The sequence below is a fragment of the Petaurus breviceps genome, unplaced genomic scaffold (genome assembly GCF_028583685.1).
Source record: "Petaurus breviceps papuanus isolate PSGF00001 unplaced genomic scaffold, PetGlider_PUasm1.0 118, whole genome shotgun sequence".
In the NCBI taxonomy this organism is placed as follows: Eukaryota; Metazoa; Chordata; class Mammalia; order Diprotodontia; family Petauridae; genus Petaurus; species Petaurus breviceps.
In genome coordinates, this window is record NW_027185616.1 from 24175301 (window position 1) to 24191102 (window position 15802).

The 15802-nt window shown below is 41.3% G+C and overlaps 1 protein-coding gene across 2 annotated transcripts in view; it reads left to right on the plus strand.

The window, feature by feature from the left end:
* GDA (guanine deaminase) overlaps positions 1 to 15802 on the plus strand; it is a 188476-nt gene that overhangs the window by 140383 nt on the left and 32291 nt on the right. For both annotated transcript variants that reach the window (XM_069087093.1, XM_069087103.1), the window contains exons 3-5: positions 4196 to 4367; positions 7739 to 7826; positions 11839 to 11944. In XM_069087093.1, coding sequence (XP_068943194.1) covers positions 4196 to 4367; positions 7739 to 7826; positions 11839 to 11944 — 366 coding nt within the window. The remainder of the gene's footprint in view (positions 1 to 4195; positions 4368 to 7738; positions 7827 to 11838; positions 11945 to 15802) is intronic.

A 15802-nucleotide genomic window follows, 5' to 3' on the forward strand; every position in this document is an offset into this window, starting at 1 on the left:
AAAGAAGAAAGGAAGGCAATGGAGAAAGAGAGAAAGAAAGAAAGAAAAAGAGAGAAAGAAAGAAAGAATCTGTCACTATTTCTGTAGCAAATACTTTTATCCTTCACTGACAGCAGAACAACCATACCACATTTGGACTGTCATTATGGCCCCTGATATGCTGTGTGGAGACATAGAATTCACAATAAACAAGGCAAAGATAGACAGAGCAACTGAGCCAGACCATGTATATAGACCTCTTCTGGAAGCAACATAATTGGGGTGAGGGAGGGTGACAAATAGGGAAACAATTCTCAGCCTCTCTGAAAGAAAGGTAGGAAAAGATGAAAAAAATGAGAGAATAATATCAAGAACTATTGACTTAAAACTTACTTTCTGATCTTTATAAAATTTTTGAGAGAATTTGCATATAAATTGAGGTCATCCTTGGTGAAAATACGAAAAGAAAAGAGGGAGGCTTTCTCAAACAGTATTCTGCAACAGAGCACATCTATTAGTCACATAATTCAGTCAAAGGTACACTCAGTGCATGATAGCAGTACGTTTACCATTAAGTATTTGATTCGATAGGACAAAATGTTCCCTTAAAGCCTCTTCTCCAACAAAATGTCTACTGGGCTTATGTTAATATCATCCAGCTTTCCTTTGATACACCAATTATTTTAATTTTGATGGTCTTCTAACTATGAATATCAAGTGAAATATAAAAGAGGGAGACATTCAACCCAAATGAAAGAGAGATTTCCTGTCAATTGTGAAAATCTGCAAATACTTTCATTTGCAGGTTATGTGGTAATTTTACCTATCCCTAGAACATTGCAGAGCTTCCTAAATGAAATCCACAATCACTCAAAAGAGTATATTTAAACACTCTTCTAGATTTTTTTTTTCAGGCTGGAAAAACCAAATAGGTTAAAAACACCTGTGCCTAAATGATACTATGTATTTTGGTGGGCATCCCTCAGAGCTGTCCAATTAGGATGGACAGTAGAGGTGGATGATGAATTGGGCCCAAAATTGAACAGAAGAAGTTAGATTGCAATTAGGGAATTATGAAGTGCTTTCAATGACTCCAACCTTCTTCTTAAAAGAAAAATCTCACTTTTTAAATACCACTACTCTTATAATAATGCTATTTGACTTCAGAGCACTTAATATCACAAAACCATAACTCATAAAGCTCTCACTGATGTGTTTACTTTTTTCTAGTCAGCCGAGGACACACTTAGTTCAAAGACCTCAGGGATCACATAAGAAATGAAGGTGTGCGGGGCGGCCAGGTGGCTCAGCGAGTGAGAGCACCGGCTCCAGTGTCGGGATGACCTGGGGATCAAATCTGGGCTCAGATACTCAGCACCACAACCAGAAACAACTGGCCGTGTAACCTTGAGCAAGTTACTTAACCCCGATTGCTTAAAAAAAAAAAAAGGTAAATGAGGAGAGGAGAGGAGAGAAATTTTTATGCATGAGGGACCATCTGCAAAGAAGCCAGGAGGTGAGAGAGGGCAGAATGAGAACAAGGAGAGACCAAACCATAGCATAGTAGGGAGGCAGTTTGGCACAGTGGAAGGAGCATTAGCCCTGAAGTTAGAAACACCGAGTTCAAATCCTGCTTCTGATACCTTTAATGCCAATGTGATATTAGGCACGTCACCTAAGCTTAGGGTTCATCATTCCTGAGGGGGTTGGGCTAGAGGGTTTCAGAGGTCTTTTCTGGCTCTAAACTTATTTATATTTTCAAATCAAATGCTTTATTAACTTCTGATTTACATCATTCATTTCCACCAGATTTTGAGTTACAAATTTTCTCCCCGTTTTCCCCCTACCCACCACCCCAAAATAGCAGTCCCACAGGATATCCCCACGTCCAACCTGCTCTCTCCCATATCTTCTCCCATACCCCCTTCGACTTTCCAGTAGGGCATGGTGGATCTCTACGCCCCAGTGCCTACATATCTTATTTCCCAATTACATGTAAAATAATATTAATAATAGTATATATATATATATATGTATATATATTTTAAACCTTTGATTTTAAAACTTTGAATTACAGATTCATTATTCGTTCCCTTCCTCCCTTGTCACCCACCTTACTGGGAAGATAAGCAGTTCAGTATAGGTTGTACATGTGTAGCTACACAAAACATTTCCATAGTGGATATATTGTAGAAGACTGACTGTATTTCCCTCCCTCCCATCCCACCTCCCACTTGTTCTATTCTCTACTTTGATCCCGTCCCTTTTCACAAGTGGGTGCTTCCCACTTCCCTCCCCCCAGCCTGCCCTCCCTTCCACCATCCCCCCTCTCATGCCCTTCCCCTCTACTCTCCTGGAGGGTGAGATCCCCTCTTTAGGGTGTACGTCATTCCCTCCCTAAGCCAAATTCAGTGAGAATAAGGTTGACCCATTCCCTTTTGCCCTCCTATTCTTCCCCTCCATTGTGACCATTTTCCCTTGCCTCTTCCAATTTTTTTTTTTTTGCCTTTTGGAGGGCAATTGGGGTTAAGTAACTTGCCCAAGGTTACACAGCTAGGGTTTTTGTGTGGCTGTTAAGTGTCTGAGGCTGGAACCTCCCAGAGCACTGTGCGGGCCGATTCCTGCAGGCCTGCCGGGCTGTCCTCAGCGGGAGGTTAGCTTCTCTGTGTCATTTTGTGGTTTCTGCAGCTCCCAAGTTTGTTCAGAGTCCACTTTTTACATGGATTGGGGAAGGTGGGACCTGGAGCGGTGGGGAGGTCCTGCTTCTGCTCCACCATCTCGACTCCGCCCTGACTCTAGTTTTATGAAATAAAAGTGAAGTAGAATTCTTCAGGGCCTTAAAACATAGGCCTCAAGAGCTTTTTGTCAACACTGATCCTCCTGGCATTAGGAAGTCACTACAGGGTTTTGACCAGGGGTGATGTGAACAGTGAGGTCTTGACCCTTCTGGGTGTCATCCTCAAACACCTCTCAGCAGTGGCTCATTATTGCCAACAGGATAAAGCAGACTCCTAGACCTGACTTTTTAGGCAGCTAGGTAGCACAGTGAATAGAACCCTGGACCTGGAGTCAGGAAGGACCTGAGTTCGAATCCGGTCTCAGACACTTGATAGCTGTGTGACCCTGGGCAAATCACTTAACTCTGCCTCAGTTTCCTCATTTGTAAAATGAACTGGAGAAGGAAATGGCAAACCCCTCTAGTATCTCTGCCAAGAAAACCCCAAATGGGGTCATGAAGAGTCAGACATGACAGAACAACATTATTATGACATTTAAAGGCATCTACAGTCTGGCCCTTACCTACCTTTCCAACCTGATTTCACACTACTCCTGCATTTCAGCTATACTAGGCTGTTAACTGTGGTACATTGCAGTGGGAAAGTGAACAGAGGGTCTGGATTTGGGAGGCAGAAGCCCAAAGTGTGAGTCCCCACTCCATCATTTACTATTTCAGTTACTTAACCTTCAGTGTCTTTGTTTATAAGACGGATGCAAGTAATCCTTCTACTACCTTTCTTCAGAGGGTTGTATAGGTGAGGGTGACAGGACAGAATGTACATAAACCACTTTGTAAACTTTAAGCGCCATATATGTGTGTGCTGTTACCTCCTTTGCTATTTCCCATCTCACCCGGTCACACTTATACCTCCATTCATTTGCACAGGACATCCCTCATGCACAGATAAATTCCCTCCATATCCACCTGTTGAAACACAGCCTTGAGGTCAGGTGCCACCTCTTCCATGAAGTCTTCCTTGATTTCTCCTCCACACTCATTCTGAAATGAAAGTAATCCCTCCTCAGATTTTCTGATACTGCCTTTCTTGGCTATCTCCTTTGCTCTCCTTACCTTCTTTCTTTGTACATAGCCTCACTTTAAGCTCAGCCCTTCTAACAATCGAGGTACGTTTATATAGAGGATTTTACAGCCCAGCGATTGTCTGGTTCATCAATCAGTGCCCCACTTTTTTTTTTTTTGCTTTTTGGAGGGCCACTGGGGGTTAAGTGACTTGCCCAAAGTCACACGACTGGTAAGTGTGTCAAGCATCTGAGGCCGGATTTGAACTCGGGTCCTCCTGACTCCAGGGCCGGTGCTCTATTCACTGCACCACCTAGCCGCCCTCCGTGCCACATATTTTTGAAGGAGAATCTGGAAGGATGTGGGAACAACAGCTTCGTGTTCAGCTGACCTGTTTTCTCTCATCTAAATTTCCAGGGAGTTCTTCATTCCTGGGCTGGTCGATACACACATCCACGCACCGCAGTATGTGTTTGCCGGAAGTAATGTGGATCTCCCTCTCCTGGAATGGCTAACAAAGTATACATTTCCAACAGAAAACAAATTCAGCAATAAGGATTTTGCTGAAGAAGTCTATACCAGAGTGGTTGTAAGTATCGTGTATGCATGCTATAGTCCATCCTATTAAATCAACAAGAATCAGCATCGGGGGACTGAAAAGGATCTTAGAAATCATTCAGCCTATTTGCCCTTGTTTTACACTTGAGGAAACTGAGGCTGAGAGAAGTCAAAGGACTTGCTAAGGTGCCTCAGCCAGTAGGTGGGGGAACAGGGACAAGAGCCCAGGTCTGCTGATGCAGTCTGGTACTCTCTCTGCTTTGCCTCCCTGGGCTCATGGTACTTAAAGAAAGCCTCACGGATACACTTCTTTGATTTCTTTTTTTCCTCTGGCTTTTCTGCAGCTCTGTGATATTACTCCAAATGTTCTGGGGAAAAGAAAGCTAAAGGACAAGGTTCGGGAATAGCTAGTTGCATGGTTTTCCTGTCATGTGGAACATATGAGGGGGTACAATGGTGGGAAGCTGGGTTGGAGTCAGGTTGCGGGAAGCTTTAGGTGCCAAGCCGAGGAGTTCGTGTTTTATCCCGTACACGGGCGTTCCTTCAAGGTCTTTGAGCCGGGATGGGTACAGGCCTCTCTGTGTTAAGACTTTGTTATTCTTGTTGTTGTCTAGTCCTTGTCAATTGTGTCTAACTCTCCATGACCCCATGTTGGGGTTTTCTTGGCAAAGACACTGGAGTGGTTTGCAATTCCCTTCTCCTGCTTATTTTACAGATGAGGAAACTGAGGCAAACAGGGTGAAGTGATTTGCCCAGGGTCACACAGCTAGTAAGTGTCTGAGGCTGGATTTGAATTCAGGAAAAATGAGTCTTCCTGATTCCAAGGCCAGTGTTTTGTCTATTACACCACCTCGCTGCCTGTGTTAAGACTAGAGAGGGAGGGGGGTGGCTAGGTGGCGCAATGAATAGAGCACTGGCCCTGGAGTCATGAGGGCCTGAGTTCAAATCTGGCCTCAGACACTTAACATTGCTAGCTGTGTGACCTTGGGCAAGTCACTTAACCCCAACTGTCCTGCCTTCCCCCCTCTAAAAAGGGGGAAAAAGATAAGAGAGGGAAGAGCTTGGGAGAGAGGAAGAAGGATATTAGAAATCTTTTTTCCCTTATGACAGGGATTCTGCAGTGATGAAATAAAAATTTTATTCTAAGGTCATTCATTATACAGAGGTACTTAGATACTGTACAGACTTCTTGCTGCCTTGTGCAATTCAAGCCTTGAAAGGAATAAATACGAGTTCTGATTTTTTTGATGTAGTAGTGTATATACTCACAGCTTAATCATGTATTGGGTTTTCATTTAACACATGTTACTTAGGTGTATTGGACGCGTCTTTGAGACACCAGAGAAAAAAAACCGAGAAGTAAGACTGTGCTCCCTCATTAATAGGAAAGTGTGACAATCATCCAAGTTGTCTAAAAGCCCCCTTTAAGAGAGCCGAAGCAGCCCATTGGCTGAGGTCATCGCTTCTGTCTAATTGGCTTCTGTATTTCTTCTGCCAGTCTTGTTTGTGAAGCTGGAGCCCTTTTCAAAGGGATTGATTGAAGTCAGATTTCTATCAGTGCACCTGGATCCATTGGCAGCTCATCTCCATAAGGCAAAAAAGAAATACTGAAGTTAACAAGGGGGTGGAGAGAGCGTTACCTGTGCCAGAAGTCCTGAGATTTCATCATTAGCTAGATAGATCTTGGGCTAGGAGTGGAGACAGGACTAATGAATAATTTGTTAGATTTAAATGAGTAAAAAGTCTTCAGTAATCATCTGGTCTGACTCTTTCAGTTTACAGATAAGGAAACGGAAGCCCATAGTGGTTAAATGGCAGATTTAGAGCAGGAAGGGACCTCCCACCCCAGGGTTAGGGTTCTTAGTCTGGGAACAGACCATAGTCTGTAGACAGATTTCAGGAGGTCTAATAATTAATCATTTTTTTTTCACTGAGCTCTTAGCATTTCCTTCAGTTATTTAAAAACATTATTCTGAGAAGGGGCCCATTAGGCTTCACCAGGCTGTTGAAGGCATCCATGAGCACCAAGAGTTAAAAGCTCCTGATTTCATCTAGCCTGTTGATTTTACACATGAAGAAACTCAGGCCTAGGGAGGTTGAACAACTTGTCCAAGTTCACACAGGTAGTAATTAATTGCCAGAGGTGAGATTCGAACTCAGGTCTGCTGGAATCCATGGTCTTCCCACTCTTCCACTGTTACCTCCCCTTTGTCCAACATAATATTGTGTAGTGGCAAGCACCCCAAGTGTCCTCAGGGTCGCTGCCAACACAGGTTCTTGGATCTGCTTTGATAAAGGAAAGCAACTCAAAATGGGTTAACAAGCTTACTTTAATCAGTCAAACATGGATCGTTCACCTAGTTCAGGGGAAAAAGGTCAGCACCCCGAACTTCAGATTATACAGACAAAGAATTATCAAGACAGAGAAACAGATCAAGTAGACAGTTTTCCAAACTGTCCAACCATTACATCCATACCCAATCAACATCTGGGTTTCAAAGCTGGGGGACAACGGCTTTCCAGTTTCATCTGATCAAATCACAGAACACTTCTCAAAGTGAGCCCTAAAACAAAGCTACACATCAGGGCTTATGTAGCCTTCTCCTGGCTCAGAGAATGTAACAACCTGATTGTCTCACTGGTCAATCAAGAAGTATTTACTGAAAAACAAGCCTCCCACCCCAGGCTCCAGGTGCACTTTAGCCTAGGGGCAGGGAAGATCTTAAAAATTTACATTCCCATTACATATTGCAAGTTAATGGCAAAACTGGAACTGGAATCTAACCCAGTGCCCTTTTCCATACAACTGATCAGTTATGACCAAAGATAATATTCCTTTAGGTAAATCATTTGCTTACTGGATACATTTTGTGTGTGCCATAGAAATGTTGTTAAAATTCCAATTTTTCATACCTAAATTCAGTATAGTTTGGAAATTGTTACCCAGCCCTAAATTGAGATTCATTAAAAAGACATCTTATAAAATCGGAACTATTGAGCTGTGCAGGGGAAGGAAATCAAATCGAGGAGTTAGCACTACATAATTTCTCTACATGTGATATTTGCAGAATGTACTCATGTTTCTATTATCACCCTGGTTAAATTCTTTTTTTTTTTTGGAGGGCAGTTGGGGTTAAGTGACTTGCCCAAGGTCACATGGTTATTTTTTGTGTTAAGTGTCTGAGACCGGATTTGAACTCAGGTCCTCCTGACTCCAGGGCTGGTGCTCTATTCACTGCGCCACCTAGCCACCCCCTCCCTGGTTAAATTCTATCTTCCAAGAAATCAGCTCCAAATAAAAATGATTGAAGATTAAAAGGTTAGAATTAAGGTTTCAGACCTTTCTGTCATGTAGTTTTTTGGGGGCACAAGTGAACCTTGGTTTTCATGATCTATTTTTAGAGGAGAACTCTAAAGAATGGTACAACCACAGCATGCTACTTTGGAACAATCCACACTGACGCATCCCTCCGCCTCGCTGATATTACAGGTGAGCAGTTCAGAGATGAGAAGGTATGTCACGCAGAAGTGGCCAGCTCAGACCAGTATGTGACATCTTCACCCTGGCTGGGATTTGTTACGTGAACAGAGTCCTAGAGGTTAATTACAAGAATTTCAGAAATACATTTCTTGCAGTTCCTTAAATGGAAGTTTTTGTCTTTTTTTAAATAACATTTTCTTTTTTTTCTAATTACATGTCAAAATAATTTTAACACTGATTTTTAAAAAATGTTGAGTTCCAAATTCTTTCTCTCCTTCCCTCCCCTCCTCCCTATATTTGTGTAGTTCCTATTTTTTTTAAACTTAATTTATGTTTGTGGCTTTTGAGTCTAAGGGTTATGTGCCATTGAATTCAAATTTTCTCAGGTGAGAATTTTTAGAAGCATTTTTAATTGCCTAAACAATATTTCTAGCAGCTCCGCCTTCATCAATAAACATTTATTGAATATCTTCCAAGAGAATATGTTAGGGATTGGAATATCCTCCCCTTAAGACATCCTTCCTCCTCTTGGAGATTTTTATGGCTAATCGGGAGAACTGGGAAGACTCCAGAGAAAGGCGAGTAGCAGCACAAAGAAATACAACACTGAATGCTAAACACATTCAAATCAGTTTGACAAACATTTGTTATTAAAGTTCTTCTCAGGATAAGGAATTTTGCTAGGTAATAATCATCACTGTTATTTATTTAGCACTTTAAGATTTGCCAAGGTTTTCATACATCATCTTATTTGATCTTCACAACAACCCTTTGTGGTTGGCGCTTTCTCCAAGAAACTGGAGATGGGGAGTGAGTGGCTGAGTGATTTGCCCTGGGTCACCCAGATAGTGCTAGAGACAGGATTCAAACCATTATCTCCTTGACCCCAGGTCCTGCGTTTTATCTCCTCTGCTAGTACAACAGGAATTCAGATGAGAAAATTCTCACTCTTGGTGGTGAAGGAAGACATTGAAGGGAAGATAAGGTTTGGGTAAGGGAGTGGTTACCATCCCTTATCCTTTCCAAGGTATTCCTTCACTACTCTGGGCTTACTCACTTCCCCTTATTTATTCGAAATCTTTTCATCTATTCCAAGTCCTTACCAGACACTCTAGGTAAATACTTCCTTCTCTAAATAATCAGTCACAAGTCTTAAATGCTTACTATGTACCACACATTGTGCTAAGCACTGGGAATACAAAGAAAAGGCAAAAATGGTCATTGTCTAAAAGAAGTTATCGTTGTAACGAAGAAGACAGCATGTGCACAAAAAGGTATAAACATATAAATTGGAAAGTAAGCCTCGAGGAAAGGCCTTCTGCAGATGGTGGGTTTTGAGATGTCTTCAAGGAAGACATAGTATTCTAAAAAGCAGTCAAAAATCATAGGTTTAGAGTGGGATGGCCTTAGAGGCCATCTTGTACAACCCCTTCATTTTACAGGTGAGGAAAGGTCCTGAGAGGTCAAGTGATTACCTGAGATCTCATGGTGAAGTGATGGAGTCAGGATTTGAACCTGACCATTTTGACTCTAACTTATCATCTTTTGCATTGAGCCCTAGAACCAAAGCCTAGAGAGGGGAGAAAGAGCATTATAAACATTCCAAAAACGTGTGGAGGAGAGTAATGTGTAAAAGAAGAAAGGGAGATAGTGTGGCACAGTTTTGGGGCTCATTCTTCCAGTACACACTGGAACTGGTAGGTCAGGTACCTAGCAAGCAGCTTCTTCCCTCAATATCATCCAACCAGTTAATATCTCCTCAGCATCAATTAACTAACAACATCAGTTAGCAAAATACAATTACCAACACCCCCCCAAAAAAAACAACCATGGGGCCATACTCTCTCTTCTACCCACTCAATCAGTTCCTGGTGAGAACAGGCTCCTATCTGAAGCACGGAAGGGCTGCGACACAAATGGGGAAATACACGTGGCCAAAGAGCGTCCTTGCCCCTGGGAGTTTCTTTCTCTCTGCAGAGTTCCCCCAAAATTCACTTCTGGGTTGTTGCTTGTTGCTGAGCTGGATCAGGCATGAGAAATGTCTCCAGACTGTCTCCTTACCATAGCCAGCTACTGTTCCCCCCTGCACTCCGGGACTCTGGTTGTCAGTGGATCTCCCAGTCTCACTGGTTGCCTTGGCACTCCCATATCAGTATGCTCATTTATCTATTATCAAGAAAGAAAGAACACAACAGGAATGAATAATAAAAAACACTGTGTGTTCACAGAAACTGCTTCTTTTTCTACCTGGAGGCTTGCTGAAGATATTCCAAAGCTATCAAGGAGAACAAGAGATTTCCTGCTCAAACCTTTTGTACATACCTCTCTTCTAGCTTAGCGGACAATTTAAATGGCTTTCAGCACCATGCCTGTAAACTAGCAGGAAACAGTCAAAAGATACCTCTGCAAGTTCTAAAGTCAGGGGAAGGGTCACTCTGTTACACATACCTGGCAGCGGGCTCACTAGTCCGCCATGTGGATTGGCATTATAGAGAACAACCCTACAGTTGAAGGAGATGAGGATTCTCTAATTCTGTGTCTCAGGGCTTCTGTACACTCTTCAGAATTGTTGAGGACCCCCCAAAGAACTTTTGACTACATGGGTAATGTCTTTCTACACTTACCATACTAGAAATTCAAACGTCTTAATATTATGAAAATAGCTTTGCTCTCCCAGACCCCCTGAAAGGCGCAGTAACCCTGGGTGGCCCTAACCTTCTTAAAACAAAAAGGAACTGGGTTATGAAGAATGGTAAATGCCAGAGCAGTTGAGATTATGAATTCTGGTTTGGATATAGTGAATTTGAGGTGCCCATAAGACATCCAATTCAGAATGTCTAGTGAACAATTAGTGACACAGAATGGGGCTAGACCTAGAACAGTAGATCTGAATCTTATCTGCATAAAGGTCTCAGCTGAGCCCAGAGAGCTGATGAGCTCACCCAGTGAGAGTATGAAAAGGAAGGAGGAGGCAGCCCAGCATATAGCCTTGGGGAGGAATCATGGTGAAGTGGGCTTGTTATAGATGAAGATCCAACTGAGGGGACTGGGGAGGAGTGTCAGACAGATGAGGGAAAACCCAGAGAAGTGTCCAGAAGGAAAGGATGGTCAGCTGTGTCAAATGCTGTAGAGAGGTCAGGAAAGGGGAGGGTTGAAAACATGGAGGGTCATTTTTTACTTTTGTCTTTGTATTCCCAGTGCACAGTATGTTTAATATAATAGGTAGAGCCCTGAATTTGTTGGCAACAAGATCTGGGTTCAAAAATTACTTCAGATGTTTAGTAGCAGTATGATCCTGGGTCAAGTAATTTTCTCACAACACCCCATAAAAGTAGAAAGAGTTTTGCAAATAACAAAGAGGGACACTTTTGAAAAAATATATACACCTTTCTGTGTCTCTTTGGCTTTCTAGCTGAAATTAAAATTCCATCAAAATCATAAATACAGCCTGAATAATTTGACAATCTCCTCTTTAGTGACATCCATGGGAAAAATCTGCCATTGATAATTGACTAGTCAACTTATATAAAAAGAGAGAAAAGGGGGAGGAAAAAAAAAGAAGTGAGAGAAGAGATGTAAAATTTAAGAGGGGGGGAAAAAGAGGAAAAAAGGTGCCATGGTGGGAAATGATAGGGTGTGATCAATGCTCATTTCAGATGCCTTTCAAGGTCATAGGCAGATTATCACTTCTGGATAATTTAATTGGGACATTAAAAATTACTTAATTTATTTAATATTTTATATTTCACACAGCACTTTTAAATGCATGATCTCATTTGTGCCTTAGAGTCACCTTATGGGATATGTAGTTCAGGTATCATCTCCATTTTACAGATGAGGAAACTGAGGCCCATAGAGGTTAAATAACTTGTCTGAGGCCACACAACAATAATGGGTAAATTTTAACTCATGTTTTCTGACTCCCAAACCTCAGATTATTGAACTAGTTAAGATTTGGGCTAGATATCTTTTTACAAACAGAAAACCTAAATTGACTTTTTATTTTGTTCACACTTCACAGATAAATTTGGACAGCGAGCATTTGTGGGCAAAGTTTGCATGGATATGAATGACACTGTTCCAGAGTACAAGGAAACCACTGAGGAGTCAGTTAAAGAGACAGAAAGGTAAGATGCTGGTGTTGTTTGAGATGGGCAGCCTCTCAGTGTCTATCCATCCATCTATGTATGTATTTAGACACACATGTATGTGTGCCTATGCATATATTCACATATATTCTTGCATATATGCATATTTACATATATACATTTATCTCCACGTATGTATAAAGTCTATGTATTGTCTACATGTGCATATATATGTTTTTATATGTGTATATCTATAAATATATCCATAAATATCTATCTATCTCTATGGAATATGTATTGTGAGGCAAAGTCAGGAAGACCTGAGTTCAAATTTGGCCTTGTGATGATTAAAAAGGGGCAGCTAGGTGGTGCAGTGAATAGAGCATGGGCCGTGGAGTCAGGAGAACCTGAGTTCAAATACAGTCTCAGACATTCAACACTTACTAGCTGTGTGACCTTGGGCAAGTCACTTAGCCCCAATTGCCCTGCCTTCCCCTCTTCAAAAAAAAGCATTTCCTGTGAGACTGAGTTTCTGGGTAAATTAATATCAGTTTTATTGACTACATTTAGAAAACAGTCAACAAAAAGAGGCTTAATGTCCCCTCAGTAGCCAAAAAGACCATACCTCTTGAACCTTTGATATTTATGAAGTATTTTGAAAAGGGGTTCACTTGAGGATGCAAATCAACTGTGATTGGTCAACAAGAAAATGAATATTATAATGAGAGGTGGGCTATATTCTTTGTCACCCTAATCTTGGCTGATAGAGACATCTATTTCCATATCACTTGTTAAGAGAAAAGAGAGAATCAGCACTTTCCCAGACCAGTCTGAGCAAACACAGTGAGCAGAAATACACCAATTAACACCAACTGAGAATTTCTTTTGCTGTCTTTTAAAGTCTTGGCCTGGGTAAATATGTATGAGAGATTTCCTATAGTAGTTGATTTTTGGATGAGGAGGTAGGAAAGGGGAAAAACCTTGGTCATGATTCAATAATTAGTTATTAAATAGAGTTATTAAAAAGAGAGAAAAAAATTAATTTCTCACAGCCTTAGATACTTACTAGCTATGTGACCCTGGGTGAGTCTCTTAACCTCTATTTGCCTTAATCCGTTGGAGAAAGAAATGGTTAACCCCTCCAGTATCTTTCCCAAGAAAACCCCACGGACCATGGGATCATAAAGAATTACACAATTCTGATACCACTGACCAACAACAGTGTGTATAATAGTGGAATTTTTTTAGGAACCTAAGAGGGTTTTCACTCACCGATCTGGCATATTGAAATCAGGGCTGGATAATAACAGTAAAGGAGTCAATTAAGAGTAGACAGCCTATGGGCAAGTATCCCATTTATTCCAGCTGGCGGGGGCAAATTGCAGGATGGTTGGCAATCTACCCTGAACCTGCCGTAGAGTTTTCTGATATATACATTTTTAGGGTAGCATTCATAACCTAGACATTATTCAAAGTAATGATGTGTGAAACAAAGAAAGCTATTCATAAAACATAGGCGGCTATATAAAAACAATCATACACTTGTTGGAGAAAAATGTTTATTCTTAGCTACAGGAGATAGATAAGGGAGCTATTTTCTGAATATAGTTGGTATTGGTAAATCGAAGAAATCTGCCTGGTAGGCCCAAATCCTCCACTAGCAGCTAAATCTTTCCGAACTGATAAAGAGACAAGAATGAAACACCAAAGGAAGCAAGCAGCTGCAGCTCCGTCCTTCATCTCACTTAGATCAAATAGCGGAAGTCAGAATGCCTTCGCACAAGGAAGGTTGGGGCAGGGGTGGGGAGGGGGGAGGTCTTTGTATTACACAAACATGTCAGAAAAATTCACGGTGCAGTACCAGAGGATTCTGGTAAGGGATATTAAGGCAAGGGCTGCAAGGAGTTATTCCCTGGAAGCCGCCAACTTTGGGAAACTTGCTGAAGTCAGTCTCTGGGATTCATCTGGAGGGAGAAATAATTTTGTCTGCTTCTCCCAAACACTGAGTTAGCTCTGGCAATGTGTGCGTCAACCTCATTATCAATGTGCACATCCCTAGAAAGTACACTGCAAGGTAAACTTATGCACAGCATTCAGAACTCCGTTTGCTGTAACCAATGCTTCCGCGGAAGGGTGGTATGGTGCTGGCTGATGGAGCATCTGTGCTTTTTTGGTGTTAGGCCAAAATTATCACAAGCCCCAGAGAATTGATCCGTACTCATACTTTGTTGCATCTCAGCGTCAGAGGCTGCATTGAGTACCCAGTCATCTGTGAACAAAAAATTCATGCACCAACACTCCCTCCACTTTAGTCTTGGTTTGTAGCCTTTTCAAGTTGAAGAATTTACCATCAGTACGGTAGCTGACCTGATGCCATATTTGTCCTTGTTGAAAGCTTTTAACATGACTGAAAACCAAATGCTAAAAAGCATGGGAGCAAACACACAGCCTTGTTTCGCTCCATTAGTGACCGGGAAAGCATGAGAGCACAGCCTGTTATCAAGAACTCAGGCAAGCATGCACCACAACATGTAAAGACATACTTTATATGCATATATGGATAATATGTACATAATGGCTCAAACAGATCCTACTTAATGTAATAGGGAAGCGGCTTTTTAAAACTTGCTGCCATGTAATTTGTTTCATAAAAGCCCTAGCCCTTCAAGATCTTTGTGTGTGGATCACTCAGTATGTTAGAGATGCCTTCCAGCTTTGTGCCCCCTTTGTGAAATTTGTTAGCCATGCCTTTTATAGGTGTACTAAAATGTTTGGAAGCCTTAGAAATACTTGATATCTATAAAACTGAAAAAAAAAAACCAAACAAACGACAACCCAGCCACAAGTGAGTAATACTGCTGCACTTTATAACAGACTTAGAATTTTCTGGTTTCTGATGACATTGGTGTGCCCCATGTGCCCATAGTAGAGAAAGTAACAGCTATACCATGATTTCATTGACATAGGAATCTTCTGGATGAAGAAACTCTATTTGCCTGATTCAGGTCATCATTTCATCTCCCATTCATACTCTTAGAAGATTACCTAGGGCATTGAGAAATCAATAACTTGTCCAGGGCCCCACTGCCAGTATGAATCAGGGGCAGGTCTTGAACCCAGGGTTTTTGTTGTTATTGGATGGCTGTTTTTTCACCTCTGAGGCTAGCACCCTGTCTGTTAAATGAGAGCTGTCCCTAGAAAGAGCTGTCACCATGATACTTTTGATGATTTGACAAGTGTATCATTTTATTGTATTCACCCAAGAAGAAAGTTCTTTTAACTTAGATCTTGCTCTAGGGCTAGACCTAAAGAGATTCCCATATTTTTTTGTCAAAATACATAGAAGTAATAACCCATTTCAAAAATTTACATAGCACAGGAGTCTAAAACTTCCTAGTCCTTACCCAAAGTAATTCTTTTTCCAGTTATGTTGGGTAAAACTGAAGATGGCCAGCTTCTAAATGCTCCTAGAAAAGAAGAATGTTAAGGATATCTATATGGATATAACAATATTCTTATTGCAATTATAATGATGATGATTATAATAATAGCAATAAAATAGAACTCGTATAGCACTTTGAGGTTTGCAAAGTACTTAATTCATTTAATCCTCACAGCAGTCCTAGGAGATAGGTACTATGATTTTCCTCCTTTTATAATTGGGGAAACCGAGGCAGGTAGACTTGCCCAGGGTCACAGAGCAAGTAAGTGACTCAGGCCCCATTTGAACTCAGGTCTTTCTGACTCTAGCTCCAGCACTTTTAACTCCCTTCTTGAGTTTCTACGATCAAAAATTTTTCATTGTTTAGTGATGCACTTTTCTGGACTTAAGATTGAGCTTACGTGCTCTTGGAATAATAACCTTTGCAAACCAGTGACCACCGTGCAATGATCTGG